Source organism: Carettochelys insculpta, chromosome 9 (genome assembly GCF_033958435.1).
Source record: "Carettochelys insculpta isolate YL-2023 chromosome 9, ASM3395843v1, whole genome shotgun sequence".
NCBI lineage: Eukaryota > Metazoa > Chordata > Testudines > Carettochelyidae > Carettochelys > Carettochelys insculpta.
This window is the reverse complement of record NC_134145.1, coordinates 10,487,172-10,514,112: the sequence shown is the minus strand read 5'-3', so window position 1 is coordinate 10,514,112 and position 26,941 is coordinate 10,487,172. Positions and strand designations below refer to the sequence as shown.

General features: G+C 43.3%; 1 protein-coding gene across 4 annotated transcripts in view; it reads right to left on the bottom strand.

The window, feature by feature from the left end:
* OSBPL9 (oxysterol binding protein like 9) overlaps positions 1-26,941 on the bottom strand; it is a 110,408-nt gene that overhangs the window by 30,574 nt on the left and 52,893 nt on the right. For 3 of the 4 annotated variants that reach the window (XM_075002491.1, XM_075002493.1, XM_075002495.1), the window contains 4 exons: positions 21,566-21,661; positions 7,423-7,470; positions 4,547-4,576; positions 2,422-2,472 (listed from right to left, as the gene is read on the bottom strand). In XM_075002491.1, coding sequence (XP_074858592.1) covers positions 2,422-2,472; positions 4,547-4,576; positions 7,423-7,470; positions 21,566-21,661 — 225 coding nt within the window. The remainder of the gene's footprint in view (positions 1-2,421; positions 2,473-4,546; positions 4,577-7,422; positions 7,471-21,565; positions 21,662-26,941) is intronic. The other variant, XM_075002494.1, reaches the window with a different exon arrangement.

The window sequence follows — 26,941 nt, the reverse complement described above, 5'->3', positions numbered from 1 at the left end:
CTATGTGGCAATAGCAAACCACCTCAAATTATGCTTTATCCACTTTAGCACAAAATATTTAGTTTTTAAGCTGAAGACTAGAAAGGCACATGCAATGCAACACTTTCTCTAAGAGAACCTTAACATTACAAGATTACATTTCTTCGCATGGAAATAGGGAAGTCCAGATTTGGTCTAAATTTAAACTACAAATAGAACACCAAGGAATAGGCTTTTCTAGCTCCAGATTTAGATAGAACAAATTCTATAAGGCGTTTGAAACAATCACTGTAAATCAAATTTGAACTGTACGTTATCAAATGTAACATTGTGTAATTTTTATAATAGTATTAATCTGTATAAACATGGCAGCAACAAATTCCACCCCCCACCTCCCGCCACTAACTTAGACTTTCTAAAATTAGACTGTATTTTGTCTGGTTAGCAATTAAGAACATTCTCACATTCTCTCCTCTAGGACAAAAAATGACTTGGAGAATAGAAATTAAACAAAAAATCAACAGCTGAGCAAACTGAATTTCACATAAATCCTGGATTGGCTCTAAATATAGAGAGATCTGATCCTGTACGGTTCTAACTGCTCCCAATTCCCAAAAGGTATCAATCCCCCACAAGATGTACTCTGGACTACAAGATTAATCCCAAAAGGAGCACTTTTTAAAAACTAATGTTGGTCTCAAATACAACTGACATTTTCTTTTAATTATTCAAAAGCCCCATTACAAGTTGGTATACTGTGTGTGCCAGGTCCTACAAATATCTACATACATGCTCAACTATTTGCAGACTAAGGTTACATGCCAGCAGCAAGAAAGTGAAGCTGTACAATGTCATCATTACCATTACCTATATAAAGTAAAAGAGTAAAACTAAGGCTATGGTTACACTGACCCAAATCACTGGCAGCAGTGTGCAAATGGGCAGTCTCAAAAATGCCAATGATTGCTCATTTACATATTTGCTCACTGACAGATGCTGCTGCTGGCACAAAAAATACTGTGTAAACATGGTTCTGCCTGCGAAATCCCCTTTATCAGCGTAGCCTCAGACTGTGGAGAAAAGCCAGAGTGCAATCCCTGTATTTTATTATGATACAATATATTTTTTCTACTTCAAAAAGGACCCAATGTCGGGTTGGAAATCAATTTTTTTTTTAAAATGTCTCATCCGCACAAATAAAACATTAACGTCTTGTAAGAACCTGGTTGAATCAGAATTCAGATAAAGGGGATTTTTAAAATATGTAATCTGGTTTTTCCAATCAACATATATGTTGTTTTCAGTCTTGACCAATCTGTGTTAAATACGAAGTAGAGCGGTTGGTTTCATTTACTTTTATTGCTTGTTTCATTTTCTGATTAATAACGCTGTCTTAGCCAAAATGCAAGCCCTCTTCACTGTAATACTTTTAATATAAAAGCTGAATGTTATTTTAAAGGGTTGGGCTTTGTAAAACCCACATTTGTACCTAAACAACTGGAAAATACCCTTTCAAGTCATCAGTAGGGTGGGAGAAGTATCTTGTTCCCTTGTATCCCAAGTCAAGTATGGAAGATAAAGAAAGTATCCCAGGTTATCTGCAACTCAGAAGCAGGTACAAAGCAACATCAGTGACAGTAGCCTTGGACTGCAGTAGGATGCACCCAGTTCCTATTCAAAGCAATGCTGGCAGTACTACAGTTACCGAGGTATAACACTCGAGCTATTGATTTCATAATGGATTACTCTGAGTGGATAACCCAACAAGTTCTTCACCAGTGAGAGAGAATATGCTAACACTGGCAGACACTGATGTAGCTTTGAACCTGCCTATCACTGCCATCCCTGCTGGTCACCAGATACGAAAATCCTGTTGGTTATGTCTCCTGGATCTGCTGATTACATTGCCATTATTATTTTTATTAATTCATTTTGAGAACCAACTCAAACAACAGGAAGCAAACTTTATGACAATAGCCGAGGGGGACTTTTCCTGCTTTATCTACCTGAGGAACTTTAAAGGTGCCCAAATTTAAGGTGTTTTCTTCTTGAAACATAATAAACTTTACCCACATATCTAAGAATACTTGCAAGTTATTAGGAAATAACATTGGTTCACATCTAAAAGTGTAAAAACAAAACAGTTTATAATTTTATAAGAAGGATTCACTGGCAAAAGGACAAAGGTTAAAGAAACGTCCGGATCTGAGATGAATTGCATGTATGTTTATTTCATACAGAACTGAGTAATACAGTAACAAAAGTTAAAATCACACAGCACCATGTATAATTTCAGAAGAACGTTGTAAAATATAAGGAGAATTTTTTTAAAAAAAGAGTACTGCATTACACTTTAAACACATGTAAAAAGAGAATATAGTTTTACACAATTGTGAATGTCCCTTACAATTTAAAGTCTAGAATAGATAGCAGTATACTTACTTTGGCAATCTGCAGTAACACTATGCAGTGTTTTATTGATTCTACCATACTCTAGGAGAAAGAAATAAAATATTTAAGATCTTTCTCTCACAAATGTTGTAAATACAAATTATTAAAAACTTATGATGAACATTCACTAAAATAGATTTGGCTAAAGAGTTGAGGGCCACTTAAGGTTCATAAAAGCATAACCTATTGTTCTCCTCCTCCTCAGTTTACAAAAGAGCATACAAAAAAAAGTGTCAATATGGCACATTAAAGAAACCATACCAGCAACATATAACACTAGAGCAGGAGGAAAAGGGAAAAATCAATTTCAAGCTTTCAAGAGAAAATTTATGAATAAGCCTTTATGTCAATGTCACGCCAATGCTACCCACAGCCCTTTTGCGATCATGTTAATTCCCTACACAGGTCCATTCATTAGTTCTTGTCACTTTCCTTAAAAATAAAAGGTAAAGATAAAGTTTGAATGTTGATACTGCATGTCTCTCCCATCAGTATCCACTACCCATTTGTAGTGTCCCCACCTTTCATCATCTTATCTCCTTCACATTTCTGCCATTTTCACATACTGCTTCCTACAACAGACACCGTCCGTTTTCTTTGAGTTTCTTCACATCCCTTCAAACTCAATTTGCTTTCAATGACAGAAACTCAATTTTAACTGCTGAACCTTGGGTGTACTGAAGGCAGGCGAGTGAGGGTGACTGGAAAGGGGCAAACCCATGGTTCAAAACCAGGGACAGATTTTAGAAATGTTAAAAGAAAAGATTTGGTGAACTCTGGATGTGAAATGAAAAGAAGGAAGGAAGTCAAAGATAACCCCACAGCTTGACAAAACAGAAGGTCAGAATATTCATTTGTCAGCAATCACTGAAAAAAGGGAGGGGCACAGAGAGAAAAGTTATGTGATCAGTTTTTGTCACATTCCCTTTAAAGCAGCAGCAGAACATCCATAGGTAGACAAGCCTCAAGAGAGGCACAGAAAGAATGGGAAGACCTTACAAACACACAGGTACACCAGAGAGTCATCATCAGAAATCATTATAAACAGGTGAGTTTACCTGGGGAAGTACACATGCAAATTGGAGATGTGATAAGAATGGATCCATAAGGAATGACACCAACAGAAAGGGAAGAAGGAAGACATCCTAACAAATGGTGACTCTGAATCAAGTGTCAGCAAGGTTAGAGGAAAAGCATAAAAACGACCACATGAAAAAGCCCACGAAAGAAGATCTAAAGAAGTGGGTTCTCACAGTGTTGCCTGTAAGCTAAGCGCTTGGGCAGCCACTAATGAGAAATTCAAATTCCTGCCAGCTGATTAGCACAGCACCCAGTGAGCAGCAAGTGCTTCTACTGGTGGCACACATTCACACATCTCAGTGCATGTAGCAAAATATATTCTGCACATGGATGGAAAAAAGTAGAGGGAACATTGGCTCTCAACGGCATCAGACTTATACAGAGATGTGCTATTGGCCCTTGTTCTGATGGAATGTTCTTACACTGGAAAACACTACTTTTTCAATTCAACCTTTTTGGAATGTATCAGTTTTTGTAACTGATACTTTATGTCAAGTTTTTACTTTTTACTATAAAAATGTAAAAGTCAAAATCTGCAAAACTGTTTGAGGCTAAGTCTACATTAGAAGCATCTGTCAAGAGAAGTTACTGTCAATAGGGAAATCTCAACAGAACCTCTCAACAGATTGCATCTACACACAACTTGCTCTGCCTACAGAGAACTGCCAGAGTGCACTGCCCTCTGGTGCTAGAAAGCAGAATGGCAACTCTGCAAAGTAGGTTATGTCTACACTGCACTTCTGTTGACAGTACTCTCTAGTGTAGACACAGCCTAAATGTCCCAAAACCAAAAACTGTCAAAAATTTTGTTTTCAGGAAGAGTACTAACATTTTTTGTTTCATCTAGAAATGGAAGTGCAAGGTTTAAAAACAAACTCCCCAGGAAACAAAATAATTGGTTCCTGCACAGCTCTAAAAGAAACAAATTCCTTTTCTATCGTATTTTTTTTAGAACTGCAAAGGTTTCAAAGGATGAAAAATAAGATATTTTGCTGTAAAGTTTAAATAAAATAGATGCAAGAGATAAAAAACTTACACTGGTTGTTTCTTTAAGATTTTCAATTTTCTGTAAAAAAAATAAATATTTTTAATAATGTACCTGAAAACAAGAATGATAGAGTCCCTAGATGTTCCATTATTACTGACTCAAAACAGATTAGATTAAAATAGTCACAATTAATCAGTTTTAATCAGTTTAATATTTTCAAATATTTATTTCCATTAAAAAAAGATTACAAAAAAGGGTAGTGTTCACTTGGACTATTTCTTTTTATAGCACTATCTGTAATAAAAATAACCTTTTCAATTCACCTGATACAAATATTTTAATGTAATCTATCATGAAAGTTCAACTTACAAATTGAGAATTTTTAAAGTTTTTTACATAACTATACTCAAACATAAAACTTTAGGACCTACAAGTCCACTCAGTCCTACTTCTTGTTCTTCCAATTGTTAAGGCAAGTGCATTTACATTTATGGGAGATAATGAGCCATCTTCTTATTTACAATGTCACCTGAAAGCAAGAGTAGCCATCTCACATGGAAATCTTATAGTCAGTGTAGCAAGATATTTATGTCCCTGACATGATAAAATGTTCATATGCCCCTTCATGCTTTCTTTTTTTTCCTGGCACATATTTGTGGGAGTAGGAGCAGCAGCAGCAGTAGTAATAAGAAGAATAAGAATGGCATGGTACAATACTAAAATTTTTTGAAAAAAATTTAAAAATATTTATATTTACAAATATTTAAACTGGTATTCTATTATTCTTCAGCAGTGTGATTACAATGGCAATTAACAGTAACTGTTCAAATTTTGCAATGAATTGAGATTTTTTTTAAATTGCTTCATAATCATAGTATTCATATTTATAAAGTAAGATGAGACATTATAGTCTTACAACAAAATGAATGACAAGCATTATTTTATCCACTACAATTGGTTAATCACTAAAATAAATGTTTTAATGCCATGTGCTGTAAAGAACCTGAGACAACACATTGAAAAGACACCTGCAGCTTTCAAGTCTCAGTTTCATTGTCACCGGCTTTCCACAAAGCCCTGACCCAGTGATTCTCAAACTTTTGCACTTACGACTCCTTTCACAGAGCAAGCCTCTGAATGCAACCCTCCAATAAATACTATTCTACATATTAAACATCATTATGAACGCTGGATGCAGCATGGGGTGTGGGGTGGAGGCTGATACATGAGGGCAGGGAACGTGAGCTATGATGTTTGCAACCAAGCTGGGTCCCAGCACCCAATTTGAGAAGCTCTGCTTTAGCCTAAGTAGATAACCAGGAGTTACACAGTATCACAACATACAGTGCTATGACAAACAAGTATGATTAGACTATTGACAAGTAACTGCAAAATATTAGTTAATACTAGTTCCTATATTTTGGGATAGGAACATCGGAAGATGTGCAACGTTAAAACTGCCATGATAATCAACTGATGTATATACTAATAAGAGTAAGGTATATACTCTATGAGGAGAGTGCCTATGAGGAGAGTGCACCCCAACAAAAACCAGGATGAGAGTCTAGAAATGGACGCTTGAGGTAAAAACAAACAAACAAACATCTTATAAATATTCATGGCAGCTGCGCAATCCTGTATCAGGGCGAACCCTGGCCTAAACCACTGGGATCTTGGCATGCCAGGAACAAGACAACCACTTGCAAGTGAGTGCACTTCTCATCTCCTTTGGTGTGTTCACGTGGGATTCTCTGTATCAGTGTTTCCCAATTTTATTTGGCCACAGAACCCTTTTAAATTTTGTGGAACCTGATTCCCAGACTCTACCTCTCTCAGCCCCAAACCCTCTCCCCCATTCCCAAGCTTAACCCCTCTCAGCCTCAATCCCACCCATGCCCCATCACCAGGCTTCCCCTTAGTGTAGATCTACCCTTAGTGAACTGCTTAAAAACAAAATACCAGTGCACTTGTTAGCATGTTCTTCCCACTACGCTTAATCAACCTAGGACTTTAAGACACTGAGGACTGAACCAAAATTTGGTTATTTTAAAACAAAATGTCTTCAAATACAGCTAGGTCGCGACATACACAAGTGTGACATTCATTAATTCAGTTATTGCGAATATCACTTCCCTGGGGCTCCAGAGTCCAAAGCACTGTTGGCCACAGCTTCCCCTGGGCTTTGTGCCCCCCATTCATGAAAATCAACATTCACGAGGCTTCTGAACATGAAACCCTCACGAATGTTATGACCCTACTATACATCGATGATAGTAATGTCACAAGTGATTGGGAGTTTTCAAGTTATGCTATGTTGGTTGTGCATACATCAAAAAAGGTTCTAGAACTTTCTTAAAGAGCAAAACTTTGTTTTAAAAGCATTAAAAATGATAATCCAGCAGTCTTTTAATGGGAGGGATCCCTGATAAAAAGAGGCTCCCCCCCAACCCCCAAGCACTGGCACTCAGGGGAAGAGCAGGCTATGACAGCTCTGTTACCCTTTGACAGGGGGATCTCCTCCCCCCCTCAACTGTGCGGCAGCAGCTGCTGCCTGTGTCTGAACTGGAGAAGCTTTGCTCCACCAGCCAGTAGCCTTTTAACGCAGGCATCCCTGGTTAACAAGGGGATCCCCCATCCCCTGCCTTCCTAGCGGCAGCACCCCAGGGCAGAACTGGCTGAGCAAAGTGTTCTGCCAGCTCTCTTCCCACTTAACAGGGGGATCCCCTGCTGCCAGGTGCAACAGGGGCTGCTGGTACTGAGCTGGTGGCCCTGCCCCCTGGACTTGTGCAAATTTCGAGTTACGCCTGGTTTTCCAGGAACGTAACCCATGCAAATCAAGGTTCTACTGCATATAAAGATTAATGAAAATGAAAAGACGTTAAGGAACACCTACAAAATATATATGCAAAATAAAGTGTACTTGCTTTTCTCTGTTCTTCATCTATGCAGTTCTGAAGCTTCTCATCAAAGAGCTAAAAGAAAACAATTATGAAAATACAATAAGTGCTATTTTTCATACATTAACCATGCTGAAACTACAAATAAAACACTTATTAACCCTGGTTCTTCAAGATGAGTTCCACATGTTCATTCCAATATTGGTGAGCGCACATTTGCATGCATGGTTACCATAAAGTTTTCCTCAGTGATATCGCGCAGGCTAGTTCTGGTGCCCCTGGAGTTGTGCCCTCACAGTGCTGGTATATAAGGGTCCTGCCCCCTCAGCTCCTTTTCGCCAGCTAATTCTAACAGAGTTAGGGAGAGAGGGTTTGGAAACGGACATGAGCAACACATCTAGAAGAACAGCAGTTACAGAAGCTTAGCAACCTTTTTTTTGCGTGCTTGCTCATGTCCGTTCCAATGTAGGTAACTTTCATTCAGACTTTGGAGGACAGTTAGCAGTTCAATGACAAGCAGACCGCAGCACCACTCTGCGAACATACATCATCATCTCTAGCCTACTGAGCAATGGCATAATGAATTGCAGAAGTGTTGACCAAAGCCAATGCTGCTACTCTACCAAAACCCTGGACAGGAACCTATGCCACAAATGTGGCAGAGATGTTTGCGCCCTTGTGGAATGCACCACTCGAAGCAGGGGATTTTGCTAGGTTTTTAGCCTGTGTGGATACAAGAAGAGATCCACAATGAAATTCTCTGGGCTGAGACTGGATGGATAAATACTATTTTTAAATGGCTGATTTTCATTAAAAAGCAATACTAAATTTCTCTCAATTAAACAATAAGTTTAATTAAATTGTATCATAAAAACGTTAACCCTATGTTTATAATCCTATAAAATGAATTAATGTTTCTAATCTGTCTGGACTATAATATCTTACATTTTGGAAGTTCTGGGCATTCAGTTTCTATTTCTCAGCACACTAAAGTCACACATGCAAATACAGACACAGGCTGGATAGGATGGTTATTCTGTGCTTATGTGGTGGTGGAACTGGGCCACGTAAAGCAGAAGAGTTGGTTAAAATAGTATATTAAGAGAGAACACATAGAAAAGGATGGAGTCAGAGGAGAAAGGAACAGTAAGAACTGGAAAGAAAAAAGGGAAGACATTCAGTACACAGATTCCTATACAACAGACCTACGACTTATGTGGAGGTTGCTTTCCTGCACAACCCCACATAAGTCAAATTTCACGTTACTCGGGGGAGCAAGGAAACGTCTGTCTCCTGTGAGCAGCAGGGAGCTGGAGCCTGGCTTCCAGCTCCCTGCTGCTCCCAGAAGACAGGAAACTGATCAGCACTTCTGCGCTGGTCAGTTTCCCCACTCCTGTCAGGGGCATCAGCCTGACTCTCATCACCCCTGACCCACAAGCTAGAAACAGCCCCCTACTTAAATTTCATCTGGCCCGCAGCAAATCTCTGTGCTGTGGACTAGAAGCCTTGTGCTTCATTGCTGATCACCAGTACCCCTCCCTTGAAGCTGTAAATGTCATTTCACAGCAATCCATGAAGCTCTGCATGTTATTATTGCCTCCTCAGCTCCCACTGGCCAGGAACAGAAGGCAATGGGAGCTGCAACAGTGGCACCTGCAGGCAAGGGCAACTCCTCCCCCTAGGGAGTGTAGGAACAAACTGCCAGCCGCTTCTGAATCTGGGAGCAGACGGAGGTAAGTGTCCCACATATACTCCTGCAGCCCAACCCTGCCTCACCTCTAATACCCCCTCCTGCACCCAAACTCTATCCCAGACCCTGTATCCCAAAGCCCCACCCCAGCTCTTAGAACCTTCCTGCATCTTAAGTCTCTACTTGGCCCCATCCCCAAACCAACCCAGTGCTGAGCTCCCTTCCACACCCAAACTCCCTCCCAGAGCCTACACCCCAAAAATCAGCCCAAAGAACCCTCCTATACTCCATCCTCCTCATCTAAAGCCCCTTTCCAAAGCCTGCACCCCCAGGTGGAGCCCTCATGGACCCACACACCTCATCCCTCTGCCCCAGACTGGAGACACCTCCTGCACTCTGAACCCCTCATTTTTGGCACCACCTCAATCACAGGGTTACCAGCTTTCCATTCAAATGGACCAGACACCATTGTGAATGGCAATGGCGTCTGGTCTGCCCAGACGAGACTAGATAAGTTGGCAAAACTAATCCAAAAGCCCAGAGGAAACCTCAACCTTCACCCACAGGAGGGCTGTGTGTGGATCGTAACTTTTTTCTCCCCTTCCCCACCCCTACTATACACATTTCAGAAGGGAGACCAGCTTTCTCAAATTGGGGGCCCTGATCCAAAACAGAGTAATGGCAGTAAGGGGGGGATCACAAGGGTATTTTGGGGAGGAGGGATTCATGGTGTTGCTACCATTACATCTGCGTTGCCTTGAAAACTAGGCAGCCAGAAAGCAACAGCTGCTGGCTGGGTGCCCAGCAGTGAAGGCAGTGCTCTGCCCAAAGGAACCAGAGCAGGTGTATGGGTAACAGTGGTTCTCATGCCACCTTTACTCTTCTAGTTGCCTTCAGACCTGGGTGGTCACTGACCAAAGGCCCATCTTTGCAAGCAGCAGTGCAGAAAGATAGGAATATCATACCATGCCAACCTCACACCTGCCCTGCTCCTGACAGTGGCTCTGTCTTCAGTGCTGGTCCCCTGGCCAGCAGCTACCATTCTCCAGCTACTCAGCTTTGAAGGCAGCACTTATCCTACAGTTCCAACAACATGGCAACCACCTCATGACTACTTTTTGGATCAGGACCCTAAGATTACAACTAAATGACATTTTAGATTTAAATGGCTGAAATCACGACATTTTTTAAAAGCCTGAGACGACAAAATTGACAAACATGGATAGTGAATTTCGTAGGGCTCTACCTATACTAATCCTTGGGATGTTAAAATGGTTCATCTGTGAAATAGTTAACTGGTTAAGTGCTAACATTCAGCTTAGAATGTGACATCCACTATGACCTCCTAGATTCCCTTCTGAAGTACTCCGGCCTAGGGAGTCACTTCCCATTTTGTACGTGCGAAACCAACTGGGCCTCCCTGAATGGAGTACTTTGCATTTGCCCTTAGGGATCGTCATCTGTTTTCTTCAGGCCATTTCTCCACTTTGTCCAGATCATTTTTAATTATGACCCTACCCTACAAACTACTTGCAACCCCTCCCAGGTTGGTATCATCTGCAACTTGATAAGGATATCGTATATCATTACCTAAATCATTGACGAAGGTATTGAACGGAACTGGCCCCAACACTGACACCTATGGAACCCTACTTGTTGCTCCCTTCCAGCATGACTGTGAACCATTAATAACTACTCTCTGAATGGTTATATAACCAGTTATGCAACCACCTGCTAGTACTGCCATCTAGGTTTCATTTCCCTAGTGTACTAATGAGAAAATCATGCAATACTGTATCAAATGCCTTACTAAAGGCCCAGGTATACCATGTCCACTGCTTCCCCTTTATCCACAAGGCTTGTTACCCTATCAAAGAATGCTATTAGGCTAATTTGACATAGATTTGTTCTTGAGAAATCCATGCCGACTGTTATTTATCCCCCTAGTATATTCCAGACATTTGCATATGGATTTTTTAATTATTTGCTCCATCATCTTTCCAGACACTGAAGTTGAGATGACTGGGCTGTGGGTTGTTCTTATTTTCCTTATTATAGACCATTATTTGCCCTTCTCCAGTCTTCTGGAATCTCTTCTGACTTCCATGACTTTTCAATAGCAGCCAGTGTCTTGAATAGCTCCTCTATCAGCTCCTTGAGTATTCTAGGGTGCATTTCATCAGGCTCTAGTGATTTGAAGACATCCAACCTAGAGTAATTTTTAACTTTTTCTTTCCCTATTTCAACTTATTGACCTACCCCATTTCCATTTGCATTCACTATGTTAGGCTCCAGTCTCCATCAACCTTCATGGTGAAGACTGAAATAAAGAAATCATTAAGTGTATCCTGGCCATTTCATGTTTTCTGTTATTGTTTCTCCCTCTTCATTAAGGATTGGGCCCACACTGTCCTTGGTCTTCCCCTTGGCTCCTAATATACTTGCAGAATGTTTTCTTATTTCCCTTTGAGCTCACTTTGTGCTTTCACCTTTGTAATTTTGCCCCTACATTCCTGCATTATTTGTGTATATTCCTCCTTTGTACTTGGACTTAGGGTCCATTTCTATACAACTTCTTTTTAATTTTTAGGTCTCTTGGTTAAGCCAGGCTAGTCTCTTGCCATACTTACTATCTTCCCTATACAGAGGAAAGAGAAGTTACTCACTTGTAGTAACGATGGTTCTTCGAGATGTGTCCCCGTGGGTGCTCCACAGTAGGTGTTGGGTTCACCCCGGCGCCGCAGATCGGAAATCTTCTAGCAGTTTCCTCTGGATCACGCATGCGCTGATGCGTGCCGCTCCTTCGTGCGCCCTCGGTCATGTGTGCGATCCGTTCCCCGCCAGTTCCTTGACCAACTGCCCCGGATGCTCCTGAAAAACACTGGACAGAGATCTGAAGTGGGGAGGATGGGCGGGTAGCGGAGCACCCACGGGGACACATCTCGAAGAACCATCATTACTACAAGCAAGTAACTTCTCTTTCTTCTTCGAGTGGTCCCCGTGGGTGCTCCACAGTAGGCGACTACCCAGCAGTAACCCCAAGCAAGGAGGTGGGTACTCGATTCATGTGCAGCTTGCCCTTGAGAGAACTGCTGTCGACAGCCGGGTATCCTCATCGAACACCCGATGCAGCGCATAATGCTTGGTGAAGGTGTCGTAAGATGACCAAGTCGCCGCTCTGCAAATGTCTTTCAACGTGATTCCCTTGAAGAAGGCTGTTGACGTCGCCACCGCTCTGGTGGAGTGAGCCTTGGACGGAGCTAGCAGAGGGGTCTTTCGGAGCTCGTAACACAGTTTTATGCAGGACACAGTGTGATTTGAAATTCTATGGGAAGAGGCCTTCCCCTTTCGACCTGGGAGCGAGAGAAACCAGGAGTCTGTCCATTTTCCGAAAGGGCTTAGTTCTGTCTATGTAAAAGGCCAACGCCCTCCTCACATCTAGGAGATGCAGTCGCACCTCCTTGCTGGAGCTGTGAGGCTTCGGGTAAAACGAGGGTAGTACTATTGGTTCGTTAATGTGGAACTCCGAGGAAACTTTCAGAATGAAGGCTGGGTGTAATCGTAAGATCACCACTACCTTTGAGAATACTGTGCAGGGCAGCATTGCCATCACTGCTGCGAGTTTGCTCACCCTGCAGGCTGACGTAATCGCAAGAAGGAAGGTCGTTTTTATGGTAAGTAGTCGGAGGGGTACCATGCCTAATGGTTCAAAGGGTGGTCCCGATAGCGTGTGGAGTAACAAGTCCAAACTCCATGACGGTGGTAGCGGTTTCCGAGGGGGGTACAGGTTTACCAGCCCCTTCAAGAACCTTGTGAGGACAAGATGGGTGAATACGGTGGGCCCCTCCTCTTTGTGCCGAAAAGCTGATATAGCTGCGAGGTGGACCTTTAAGCGAGGATAGAGAGAGCCCGTCTCGTTTGAGGTCCAACAGGCATTCCAAAATTACAGTTATAGGGACGTCGAGAGGAGCTAACTGCTTGGAAGAGCACCAGAAGGTAAATCGTGTCCATTTCTGTTCGTAAGTCCTCCTGGTGGAGGTCCTTCGGCTACACTCTAAGACTTGTCTTACTCTCTCCGTACATGTACTCTCTAAGGCGCTGAGCCATGGATTAGCCATGCTTGTAGGTGGAGTCCCTGAGGGTGCAGGTGCACTATGGACCCCTGAGCCTGCGTAAGTAAGTCCGGCGCTACCGGTAGGGGGAGTGGTGGATGACCCGACACACGCAGAAGCAGGGGAAACCATTGTTGTCGGTCCCACGTTGGGACTATGAGTATCATGCAAGCTCTCTCCCTTCTGGCTTTCTGCAGAACCTTGTGGATGAGTGTTGTGGGGGGAAACGCGTACAGTAGAGGGCCCTTCCATGAGATCATGAAGGCGTCCCCCAAGAACCCCCACCCTATTCCTGCTCTGGAGCAGTACTGAGGGCATTTCTTGTTGTGTTGGGTGGCAAACAAATCGACTTCGGGAAACCCCCAGGTGTGAAATATGCGTCGGAGCAGATCTGCCACTCGTGCATGAATGCAAAGCGCCTGCTCAGTTGGTCTGCCTTCACATTGTGGACGTAGGGCAAGCACGAGGCTTTCAACGTTATGTTGTTAGCAATGCACCAGTTCCACAATCGGACTGCTTCTGCGCATAGCGCACGGGACCGTGCCCCTCCTTGTCAATTGATGTAGAACATGGTGGAGGTATTGTCGGTATTGATCCCGACTACTTTGCCGTGCAGGCATTTCCGAAAATGTGTGCACGCATTGAACACTGCTCTGAGCTCCAGTATGTTTATGTGCAGTGTCTGTTCCAGGGGGGACCATAGCCCTTGCGTCACCTTGCTGCCAATGTGCGCTCCCCATCCTATGTGGGAGGCGTCAGTTGTAAGAAAAATAGAAATTTGTGGTTGGTGGAAGGGTACTCCCACTAGCAGGTTCTTGGGATCTGCCCACCACGCTAGTGACTTTCGTACCTCCGTTGTGGGCGATACTACCCTGTGGATGGTATGGGCTGCCGGTCTGTAAACACTTGGCAGCCAATACTGCAGGCTTCACATGTGTAACCTGGCATTCTGTACCACAAACGTCGCTGCCGCCATGTGCCCCAACAGTTGCAGACATGTTAGGATTAGCACCGCGGGGCTGTACATCATGACTTGTACCAGCGATTTGATGGTGCAGAAGCGGGCGTTGGGCAGGTATACTCTTGATGTAATAGAGTTTACGCGTGCCCCTATGAATTCTATATCTTGCGTGGGTTCGGTCTTTGACTTTGCGAGGTTGATAACTAGGCCCAGCGAAGTGAATGTGTTCACGGTGACGTGTATCATGCGTAGGACCTCTGCCTTTGAGGCCCCTTTCAGTAGGCAGTCATCAAGATATGGAAAAATAAACACGCCCTGCCTGTGCAGGTAAGCTGATACCACTGCCAGGGTTTTGGTAAAGACTCTGGGTGCCGAGGATAGACTGAACGGAAGAACCCTGTACTGGAAATGCTCCCCACCGACCGTGAAGCGGAGGAAACATCTGTGTGCCGGGTGGATTGTTATACGAAAGTAAGCGTCTTGTAAGTCGAGGGCTGCCAACCAGTCTCCATCGTCCAGTGCCGTAAGTATGGAGGCAACCGTAATCATCCGGAAGCGCTGTTTGCGCAAGTATCGGTTGAGGGCCCGTAGGTCCAAGATCAGCCGCCAGCCTCCTGTTTTCTTCTCTGTTAGGAAATAGCGTGAGTAAAAACCTTTTCCTTGGAATTGTTCCGGCACTCCTGCCACCGCCCCTATGAACATGAGGTGACCTACCTCCTGCTTCAGCCTCGTCTCGTGAGAAGGGTCCATGAGAAGAGGCCGGGTGGGAGGTTTCGGTGGTGGTAGTGACTGGAAGGGGATCGTGTAACCCGTGGCTATAATTTCCAGCACCCATTTGTCTGTTGTGATCTTTTGCCACTGGGAGTAGAATGGCTTGAGGCGATGACAGAACATGAGGTGAGAGTGGCATTGAGAGATGGTGTTGACAGTGCAGTCCTCGACATACCCGTCAAACTTGCTGCCTCTGGGCTTGCCCCGAAGCTGTGCGACTTTGTTGAGAACGTCGCCTGGGGGCCCTGTACTGTTGCTGCTGTTGATGGCGCCCTTGGTCATAGCCTCGCTGGTATTGTGCACGTTGTGGCTGGTAAGCATAGCACCTTTGTTGGGGGGTAGAATTTCTTTTTCTTGTATGGAGGAGTGTAGATACCCAGGGTCTTAAGTGTGGCCCTCGAATCTTTGCTTGAGTGGAGGACCGAGTCGGTTGATTCTGCAAACAACTTTTGCTTGTCGAAGGGAAGATCTACGATCTTCACCTGTAGATCTCTGGGGATACCAGACGTCTGGAGCCAGGATTCCCTACGCACTACCACTGCTGCAGCTGTTGAGCGTGCCGCTGTGTCCGCCACGTCCAGGGCAATCTGAACTCCTGTTCGCAAGGCCGCATAGCCCTCCTGGACAATCGCCTTTAACACTGGCTTCTTGTCCTCTAGGAGGAAATCCATGAGAGAGGTAAGTCTAGTGTAATTGTCAAAGTTATGGTTTGATAAATGTGCCACGTAGTTTGCCATTCTCAGTAATAAGGTAGAGGAGGAGTAGACCTTTCTGCCGAACAGTTCTAATTTCTTAGCATCTTTATGTGACCCCCCTGATTTATACTGAGGCGTCTTTGACCTCTGTTGGGATGATTCGACCACCAAAGAATTGGGCTGTGAGTGGCTAAACAGGAATTCCATGCCTTTGGCTGGGATGAAGTATTTCTTATCCGCCCTTTTATTCGTAGGTGGGATAGAGGCTGGAGTCTACCATATGTTAGTGGCTGATTCCATAATGGCTTCATCCAGTGGGATGGCGATTTTAGATGAAGCCGGGGGTCTCAAATTTTTCAGGAGTTTATGATGTTTCTCCTGCACCTCTGTTATTAGAATGTCCTGCGTATATGCTACTCTTTTGAGCAGATCTTGGAATTGTTTAAGGTCATCCGGAGGGGAGATGTCCCCGGGGACAACTGCCTCATATGGGGAGGATGAGGAGGCGCCGCTAGGATAAGCCTCCTCCAACTCCCCTGGTTCCTGAGTTCGCTGGTATGTTTGCTCCTTTGTGCGCTGTGAAGCAAAGTCTCAGGACTCTGGACCCATTTCCACCTGGAACAACTGCGTTCCTCTCCCAGAGCGAGAGTGTATGTGGGGGTGTTGGCAAGGAGTGGGAGGGGATCTGCCCATGGATCTGGACCTCCGATGTCAGTGTTCAGTATGATGAGGACAGCCATAACAACACGGGCAAGGGCCCAGTGATGGAGACCTGGACCACGATCGGAGTGTGTACCTATGATGTCTGGAAGAGCGGGATCTCCGTGACGACACTGATAATGGTGAAGCCGGTTTGTGATAGTATTCGTAGGGATCCATGACCGAAAAGGGTGAAGGTGGCCTGAGCCAAGGTGAAGGTGTGGAGGAATGGGGAGGGGGGTCGGAAACAGGCCGTTGGAGTTGCTGCCCGGCAACGTGGCGTGTGTATCTCGGGGGGAGGGGGCTGGGTGATAATGGCAGCGCAGCAATGTCTGGAGACCGACTGTGGTGCCAGGTTTTAGCCCTAGCTTTTCCCCGCCCCTGCAGGGTGGGTGCCGCCCCCTCCTGTCCTGGGGATCTTGGCCCCGCTGTCGGTGTCATGATCGGTACCGTCATATGCAGTGCCACGCGGGTAGCTTCCTCCGGCGCCATTTGGTCCCATGCTGGGTGTCCTTGCGCCGTCGGCACCATGAGAGCCGGTGCCACCTGAGGCGGCGCCGACAATTCCGGCGCTTGCCGCGCTGGCGCATGCAGCGCCCTTGGTGCCGACTGTTGAATAGTCGGAGGCCCAGCCACGGCCTCGTGCGCAACTGCGCTGCCACTTTCCTCAGCCCACGGTTCAGGGCTCTGCGTTCTGCTTGTCCTGCTCGCTGAAGTCGCTGGCAAGGATCGAGCCGGGGAGAGTTTCTTCTTCTTTTGCACAGAGGGTATCAAAGAAGCTGCCTTCCTTTTGTGCGACCCTGAGGGACCTTCTGTGTGAGGCTTCTCTGGTGGCTCGGGCTGAAGGGCCTTATTAAACAAGATCATTTTGAGCCCCATTTCTCTGTCCTTCCTGGCCCGGGCTGTAAGCTTAGCACAGTGAGAGCACTTCTGGGTAACATGGGACTGCCCCAGGCAATGAATGCACTTACTGTGCCCATCAGAGGCCGGCATAGCCTCACAGCATGACTCACACTTCTTAAACCCCGAGAAAGACATCCCGGTGAGTGTTTAACTGTTAATAGGGTACTTAGCCGCTAATCACTGCATTCATCAAACAAATAACATTTATGGCCGTTAGGGCAGCGGACGGCTTAACTCAGCCTTCTTCGTCCGCTCTTCTCCCCTCCGTTCCTCTTCTCTCTTACTTAGTTACTATTTTTTTTTTTTTAACGTATAATAGTAAAAAAACAAGCTAACAACTAGAATTAACGGTCTTATCTGTTTCAGGCGTTGGAGCCGGAGCAGATTACGTCTGCAGCCGTTGGCGGTTGAGAAGGAACTGGAGGGGAACGGATCGCGCACGTGACCGAGGGCGCGCGAAGGAGCGGCGCACACTGGCGCATGCGTGATCCAGAGGAAACTACTACAAGATTTCCGCTCTGCGGCACCGGTGCGAGCCCGACACCTACTGTGGAGCACCCACGGGGACCACTCGAAGAAGAATGATTACTTTTTGTGCCTTTAGTAATGTCCCTTTGAAAAACTGTCAATGGTCTTCAACTCTTTTTCCTCATCGTCTTGTTTTCCATGGGATCTTACCTACCAGCTCCGAGTTTACTAAAGTCTGACTTTGTGAAATCCACTGTCTTTAATTTGCTTTTCTTTTAATTTGTGGCACCATGGTTGATGGCGCCTGTGTACTTTTCATCGAGGAGGTGCCACTCTCCACTCCTGCTGAAGACTCTTGAGGCTTAAGAGCCGTTTCCAGTTAGAGGGCTTTAAGGTGTTGGGCCCTATCTTTCAAAGTTCTGGGCTTAAAGTCCTTACAAATTGGACAGCGATCATGCAAGTGTCCTTCTGCCAAGAAAATCAAACAGGCTGAGTGGGGGTCAGTTTGGGGCATACATTTGCTGCATTTTGAACAAGTCTTAAAGCCTGGGGAGCCAGGCATTCCCCAGTGCCAAGGGGGACAGGGAGCCCTGCCTCAGCTATAAGTTAAAACACTAAGACTCAGAGAGGTAGCCATGTTAGTCTGTATCTTCAAAAACAAAAAGCCAACCTGTGGCACCTTAGACTAACAAATATTTTGGAGCGTAAGCTTTCGTGGTCAAAGATCCTCTTTATCAGATGCATGAGACATCTCATGCCTCTGATGAAGTGGGTCTTTGCCCATGAAAGCCTTTGCTCCAAAATATCTGTTAGTCTATAAGGTACCACAGGACTTGTTGTTGTTGTTAACAGTAAGACTAACCATGAAGTACTAAAACTAGTCACACTTCCAGAACTATTTATACTACAATAGGCTACTAGGTAAAGAACTGAGCAGAGAAAGCAAGAGCTCCAACGACCAGCAGCACAGTGAGAAGAAAATACAGTAGGAAGCCGAAAAGAGCTAACATTACTGAACTAACTTCATAAGACAAGTTATTTTATAACCTTCTTACCCAAGACAAACACACCAAAAGTACACCCTGAAAGCATTCAGAATGCAGGACACATTTAGTAAGCAGACTCTATAAGAAGTTCAAGAAAGATATCCGATTACTGAATATACTAGTTTCTACCCCTAAAACATGCACACTAGAAATTACTTTGGGGAGTTCTATGGTCTGTGTTATACAGAAGGTCAAATTAGGTGATCAAAGTGTTCTCTTCTAACCTTAAAATTAATCTGTGATGACACGCCACACCAAAAAACAAAAACAGTGGGGGTGAGGAGGAGAAGAGTCCCCTCTGGCATTAAGGCTATGGTCTACACTCCCAGATAAATTCATATTTAAAGCAGTTAGCTTGATTCTACTACGTGACTGTCTTCACTGTAAATACCATTAGCTCTATTTAGCAAGCACTAATACTGATATCCTAATATAGTTGAAAGCAGCTGGGTGTAGCATCAAGTCGAATTTAGATGTCTGAATGAAGGCTGGTGTGGAAGCACCATGTCTCTGAATCAAATTCATTAGCCTCCAGAGGCTGAGTGGATCTGCTGCACCTGGTCCCCAGCTCCCTGCTGTGCCTGGCCCCCAAGCTGCAGGGCCCCAGGAACCAGGCAGCAGGGCCCCAGGGGAGGGCACAGAATGAAGGGCCAAGGGAACTGTGGGATAGGTTCCCACAATGCAGTGTGCAACAGTCAATGTTTGGCCATTCAGTGTGGCAGCAACAACTCAACTTTGTGTGGAAGTGAGGATACTCAAAAATTGAATTTATAAAACCCAGAATTATAAAATCAAATTTATCTGTAGTGTAGATGTAGCTTAAGTCTCCTATATCTGATTTAAGTGAAAGAGGGAGAAAAACCTATGATTTCTATTTCAAGAACCAATGACACCTCACAAAGAGGATTCCACTTACAGGCAGACAATTCTGCTTTAGTTTTTGAACTTCCCTTTTCAAAAATTGGGACATTTGCACGATTTTATATCATTAAGTATCAATCCACTCCTCATAATTAAAAGGATGTAAAAGGCAGATAGTTTATACTGAGACACCCAACCTTTGACAGGGGGAGCCATCCTAGCATCTTACTAAGAGTCCAAGGGCTGCAGTTAAATTTGCACACAATCTTAATTTGTCCAAATCAAATTTTAAAAACATGTAGTTTGAATTTGTAATTCCCTTGAGAGAAGAGTTAAAATTGTTTATTTAAATTCAGTAGCAATAAAAGTCAGTCAGAGGATGATCTAATTTGTTCTTGCCCTGTAGAGAGAGGTTTAAGAGGGAGAGTGCTTTTTATGTCTCCGCTGATCAATTTCTGGCTTTCAGACTGTATGTTAGATACCATTACCATACATTAAAAATTCAGAGAGAAAAAAATTTTCTTCAAAAGACTAGAGGAGCAAGAGGGAGACCTGAAAAATCTTAGTTTTCTAAGTTACTTTGAGCTATGAAATTTAATAAGCTAATGCAATGGAACAAAAAATGCCAAATGCAATCTCCTCTACAAAACACTTCTTCCATCCTTTCCTCTATGTGCCATATTTCCCTTTTCCTTGAATGCTGATATCTTGTGTCCCTTGCTTCTACTGTGCCTTCCCTCAACAATATTTCCATCTTTTCTTCAGGTCAGCCTCAGATCACTGCTGAAGAGCACAATCAGGCACATCCCTTCCTCCAAAGACAAGATGCCTGGGACATTTTCCTTTATACCTGCTGACATGAGAGCAAGGGCCAAGGCTGAATCCGAGATGATCAGACCTTGGGACCAGCTCTTTATTCTGTATGCCTCCCTCATGCAGTTCCATTTTGGGGTACACACTCAGTTTTCTCCTGCAAGACAGAACTTGTGCTCATGCTCTCACACACAGAGCTTGCTTAGCAATATCAGCAGGGGAAACAGAACTTAAAACTCTATTAACACTGCTTCAGTTATCTGCTGGGAAGGGGAAAATGCCATAGGCAGAAACTGCCCAAACATCATCTTCGGTTTCCAATAGTGGGGTGAGAGATGAGCTCATCATTCCTCATCTCTCCCACCTAACCCCAAAACATATAAGCAGAGAAGTAATCACTTGCACTGCTCCTATGGAGCAATTTACTCATAAGTCAAATATCAGATTCACACGAATACAGCAAGCAAAATGACCTCAGCTACCTAAGACCCACTGTGTGCAGGAGCAAGAGCAAAAGGGGGATTCCTCTATGGTGAGGAAAAAAAGTGTTAAATACAAGATTATAAATTCTAAGGATTCCACTACAAATTAACTCATGAATTTAATTTAAGACAACTCCCCAACCTTAACTCATCAAACAGAACAGAATGTAGTTTCCAAATGAAGGATACTTTTAAAGTTTGTTACTATAATTTTCTACCTCAGTTTCACTTGAGTGATATGTGCATTCAAGATCTCCATTTATCTCAATAAAGAATTATGTTCTCAAATTCAACAGTTTGTGTATGTGTACTGGAAATGAGAAATACTACAAAAAAAAAAAAATCACACAAACACTCTCTCTCTCTCTCTCTCTCCTTTGTGAGATAGACCCAGAGGAAAAAAAAGATAAAACGTTGTCAATGACAAATTCCATAGATGAAAAACACTTAAGCATTAGACAGGCTTTTCATATGATCATATACTCCTTAAGTAATTCATTTGATCTCTTCCAATTTTTGGTTGTCATAGTGCCTTCTGTGACCTTGGACTGTTTTTCTGAACTACAGGTGATTCCCCACCACAGCTGTCAGAGAGCCTGAGACAAGTTCCAAAGAAGACCCAAGAGCACTAACATTTTCTGTAGGCACGCAAGCGTTAGTTCAACATACCTTCAATTGGTCTATCAAGATCTGTAAATAAGCATCAGCCTCTGTAAGTTTCTTATCAAAATCCTGAACACTGGGAACAAATCCTGAATCCACACCCTACATTTAAAAAAAATAGAGACACAAATCAAGTCTGTAATAGTTGTTTTGAGCAATTTGCATGTATTTATTTGTAACTGAAGAGCAGTCAGTAAAGCTATCTTTTTTATTTTACACATTGCATGCAGCTACACACACCTCAGACTATTTTAAGTATATGATGGTCTTCTGGTGCACAACATGACAAACAATTGACAGTAATCTGCTCTGACTCTTGTATAATTAATGTAGACCCATGCTACTAAATACAATTATGATTATTCAAAGATCAATTTACTTTACATGTACACGTCATTTAAAAATATTAAAGAGATTCCTGTTTCAGTGCCAAATAACTACCATCAAATACCATTACACTGACTGTACCAGTCAACCAGTACAGCTGATAACTGCCCTCATAACAGCTGAAGTATTTTCATCAACCAAAAGCCAGCCTGATTCATAGATGGGTGGCCAAAGAATGAATAAACATGAATACTGAACTAATCTCTCACTACTACAAATGTCCCATGTGAAAAGTATTTAAACCTCAGTAAGACAAATGGGAAATGTAAATAGATGAAGTCCAGCTTTTAGCTCCTTCTCAACTCCAGTAATTTATGTACCTACTACGTAAACATTTTTAATTTTTCCTGACTTCTGCTTTTAAGTTGAATTAACATGGTTTTGTATTTAATATTTTTCCTTCTTAAAACTGAAATTGTCTGTGTTAAAGTAACTGTTCCAAACAGGAAAACTACATATTAATGAGAAAGGAAAAGGAAAATGGATTTGTGAAACTGAGTACTTCTCTTCTAGTGTACACAGCAGGTTTATACAGCATGGTTTTTTTAAAGTAGAAAATAAGCTCTTTTAGCATGCTGAAAAGGGCTACATCCAGCACATCTGAGGATAAAGGTTGTTATTTCTGACACTATCTAATGTAGAAAATTAAGCCTGTCCCAAACTATTATTTATACAGCTCCATCATACCAAGTGGCAGTTTTACAGATCTTCAAGAAAAAGTACATTTACAATGTAAAGACATGGGGAAAAAAATGAGATTAAAAAACCTGGAGGGAATAGGTAAAGCATGGACAAACATTACAACACTTTCATAATAATGAAGTTTTGATCACTAATGAATAGTCCCTACCAAAATTCACAGCCACGAAAAATGCATCAAAGATTCTGAAATTATGATCTCCTCCTGAAATCTGGTCTTTTTTTTGTTCTCCTAGCAACCTGTACTATATCAATTTCATGGGGGAAGATCCGTTTCTCTCAAACCGTGAGTCCTGACCTAAAAGGGTTTCTGTGAGCAGGGAGATATGGGTATCTGTCACCGACTTATTTTTAAGGGAACTGGGTATTGCCACCCTCACTTCTATATAATGCATCCAGCACTGAGTACAACTTCGACAACAGCAGCAGCAGCCAGAGCCGTGGACCCCTCTGAAACACCACAGCAGTGCTGTTCCATATGCAACTCTGATTTGAGGGGGGGAGTGAAAATGGGGGAGAAGGGGACACTGCCCAGCACTGCAGTCTCAGTGGCATTACGGGCTGACTGCCCAAAGCACAACCCCTTCTGCCCTTGGCTCTGTCCCTTGTGGGGTGAGGAGCTGATCTCCCCTGACACCCTGCTCCAGGTCCCACAGTGGCTGTCGGCCCCACTAACCAGCTTTAAAAGCAGCACCCCCAGCCAGCAACAATATATACATGTCACCTTTACTTCCACATGCTGCCTTCGGACCACGTTGGCTAGAGAATGGCAGTTGCTGGCCAAGGGCCCAGGCTTCAAGGCAGCAGTATAGACGTCAGGGTGGCAAAACCACATCATACCATCCTAACTTCTGTGCGGCAGCTGGCAATGGTGCAGTTTTCAGAAGCAGGCTCTTGGCCAGCAGCCACCACTCTCTGGCTCTCCATGTCTGAAGGCAGTCACACTGCCAGCAGCAGCGGCACAGAAGAACAGGTGGTAATAACCTATGCAATAACCTCAACACTAGACCCACACAGCCCCTGCTTTTGGGTCAGAGCTCCTACTGTTACAGCTCCATGAAATCCCACATTTAAATAGCTGAAATAACTATTTGTTAAGGATTATCTCGTATTCACGCACATTGTAGCTTGTGAAGTACTGATTTTGTAACTTAATTTGGAAAAAAAAAAAAAAATGGCTCTTCTCATTAATTTGGTTTCAGACCCCTGGGCTAGACCCTTCCTACAGCCTTTGTTGGGCCTTCTAGGCAGAAAGTGTCACCTGGCCGCATCCCCTCACAATCTCAGGTTCCGAAGGGCGCAGCCACTGTGTAAATGAGAGAAGTTATTACACCTGAAATTCCCATCACCATTCAGGTATTGGTGCAGCACCATGGGAAACTGAGGCACACACATGCAGTTACTACAGGACAAACAGAACACACATGCAAAAAAGGGGAATGAAATTCGCAGAACCCCCACTTCATGTCACACGCTCAGATAATTTCTGCTATGGCAGACTGGGTATCAAACTTACATGAACTACTGAAAATTTCTGATAGCGATGATGCACTGCTATGTACCTTTAATGTGACATGACAGAATACTGCACAAGAACAGTATTGATACTGCATAAAATTGATAAATTTTACTGCAATCACAATCCAAAATATTATGATATGAATGGCATGGTATTTAGACCACTAACTATTGCTCACAGGAAGGGTTCTCCCATTGGCATAGGTAACCCACCTCTCCAACAAGCTGTATCTAGGTCAACGGAAATACTTAAAGGGAGGACCTAGAACCGTCTACACCAATGGGTTGTAATGGTATAGTTAAGTTTCTCATTCACGTGGATTTTTCATGGCCCTAAATGGAGAAAAAGTCTTTTGCCAATAATATCCCAAACGTTGCTATCCGGAAGGACACCCACCATGCACTATCCAGAGGCAACCTGAAAACACATGCCAATATTTACCAGAATCAGCACCATGGTTTGATCACCAGGAGTTTGCAAAAAAACTCGGTTTAAAGAAAATCTGTTTATTTCAAAGAGCCATTTCTCAAGAACCCCTTGCTTGCATGACTCTAAACTTGGGTCATTAAAGCTACTTAGATATACCAAATTTCAAAACAAATCAAAGTAAACGTGTACAAGTTGGAGCATTTGGAAGAATCAAGCTTTAACCAAACTTGGTTTTATTCTTTGACACTTCTGCTATAGCAGTCTCCTATAAGAGGTTTTTACCATACAATTTGAGAGTCATCTAACAATCATATATTCCGCTACCCTCTTGCCCTTGTATCTGTACAAACAAACATGAACAAGAATTTATTTTTTGAACAACTCTGTTCCTAATCTATACTTAATTAGGTTTTAGGTTTCAGGATACATCATCTGTATTCCTAACTCTCTCCTGTAAATAGAATACTCTGAAGGCAAGAAGGGTTGGAGGGGGGAGTTACCATTCTGGCCTTTCTGCACTAGAAAGTGATAACCTAGCTACCCTGCATCCATCTAGTTTTGCTAGTGTATATACTTAAATTTGTCTCTGACTCTTGGAAGCACCTCATTACAGCAGTGGAGTACCACCATCTCCCCATGTTGTTCTGAGCCATAGCTGACACCTATGCAAACCATAAGTCCTCCAGCAGCTTTCCTAAAATGCTTGACATTGACCATTCTGGTCACAATTGTGAACCCCAGGCTCCAGGGAACATGTAGACTGAAAGTGCTGGCTAGTCAGATAATGCGCATTCTCCATGCATCTAAGCAAACAGGACCATTCAGAAGGTTGTAAGAAGGTGGTAAAAGGACAGGGAATGGCACCTGACAGAGGGAGAACAGTGACTGGATATTTACTTCCATTTGGCATTCCAAAACACTTAAGTTTATTCCACCTGCTTCCATGTCATCTGGCCGGGGGAAAAAAAAAGAACAAGCCTCTGATGTTAGGTCAGTTTTGATGACTTCATCATCATGTCTGATGTTTTTAAGATCACATGAGAAGGAAGTGTATTCCTGTGGTCCACACATCTGCTTCTTAGAGTAAGACTGGTTTCTGAGCAAGGGCGAATTCCTCACTGTTCCAGTGAAGAATGTGGGAATTAAACATAGTCTTTGGAATTCTACTGGGTTGATAATTTAGGACCATGCCTACCCTATGCCAGAAAAAAGTTTTAGATTTTTTTTTTTTTATTCTTTTTCCTCTAACCTTCCTCACAGCTTAACTATGCTCCATTTTCTCCTTCTTTCACAATGCAGAGGGAAACTAAAGTATTTTTTCTTTAGGCCCTGACATCTTCCCCATTTGCTGCATGTCTCTGCTCTGGGGATGAGAAGAAAGACTATTTAGCCCCTTTCTTGGCCATGCATGTTATCTGATCACATAAGGCTCAACATTAAGAGACTGCTGTCTGTTTCGTGTCCATTCCTTCTTGGCATAACGGGAGACGAAGACGACAACTAACTTTTTAAAAACGAGAGTAAGAGACTATGCAATGACAAGATTTGGCAACAGTCCACTGAAAGTGTAAAAAGACAGCCTAAGTCAGGGAAGAACCAACTTATAAACAAACTGAATAAACAAATGCCATCCTGAAATGTGAAATGGTAATACTTAATTTTTAAAAAATTAAATTAATGGGATAAAACTTTTATAAAATGTGGTGTTTTTCACACAGATTTATAGACAACATTATTTAAAAATATTCCCATACCTTGTGCCCAAGTAACAGACTGGTATAAAGGAAGAGTTTAAAAATGTGCTGACAAGACTATAAACAGAAGTAGATGACATCCGTCCAGGTCTACATTAGTAAATTAGGCTTGCATAACTATGTAACTCTGGAATGCGAAAAACCAATACCTCTGAGCAGTGTAGTTACATCAATCCAAGTCCCCATATAGGCATAGGAATCTATCGCCTATCAGCATTCATCTACATTGGTATCATAAAGCACTGAAACTTTCTAGCTCAGGATGTGTATGTGAAATAATCACCTTTCCCTTCCCCCAGAAAGCAAGTTTCAGCACAGTAAACTTGCCAATATAGACAGGCTCCCAGCACTGGGAGCTAAGCCCGTCGAAGAGGTTGTTTTCCTGAGGCACAATGAGCTCTTTCCCAACACTGCACTGTGACACTATTGTATTAAAGTGCTGCCACTGAGGCAGCACTTTAATGCTGCAAGCACAGACAAAGCCTCAGTGGTGGATTATGTATGTTGAGAGAATCTCTCCCAAACAGCATAGGTAGCATCTACATTCAAGTGGTGCAGCTGTGCCACTGCAGCATTTTAAATACCATATAGACA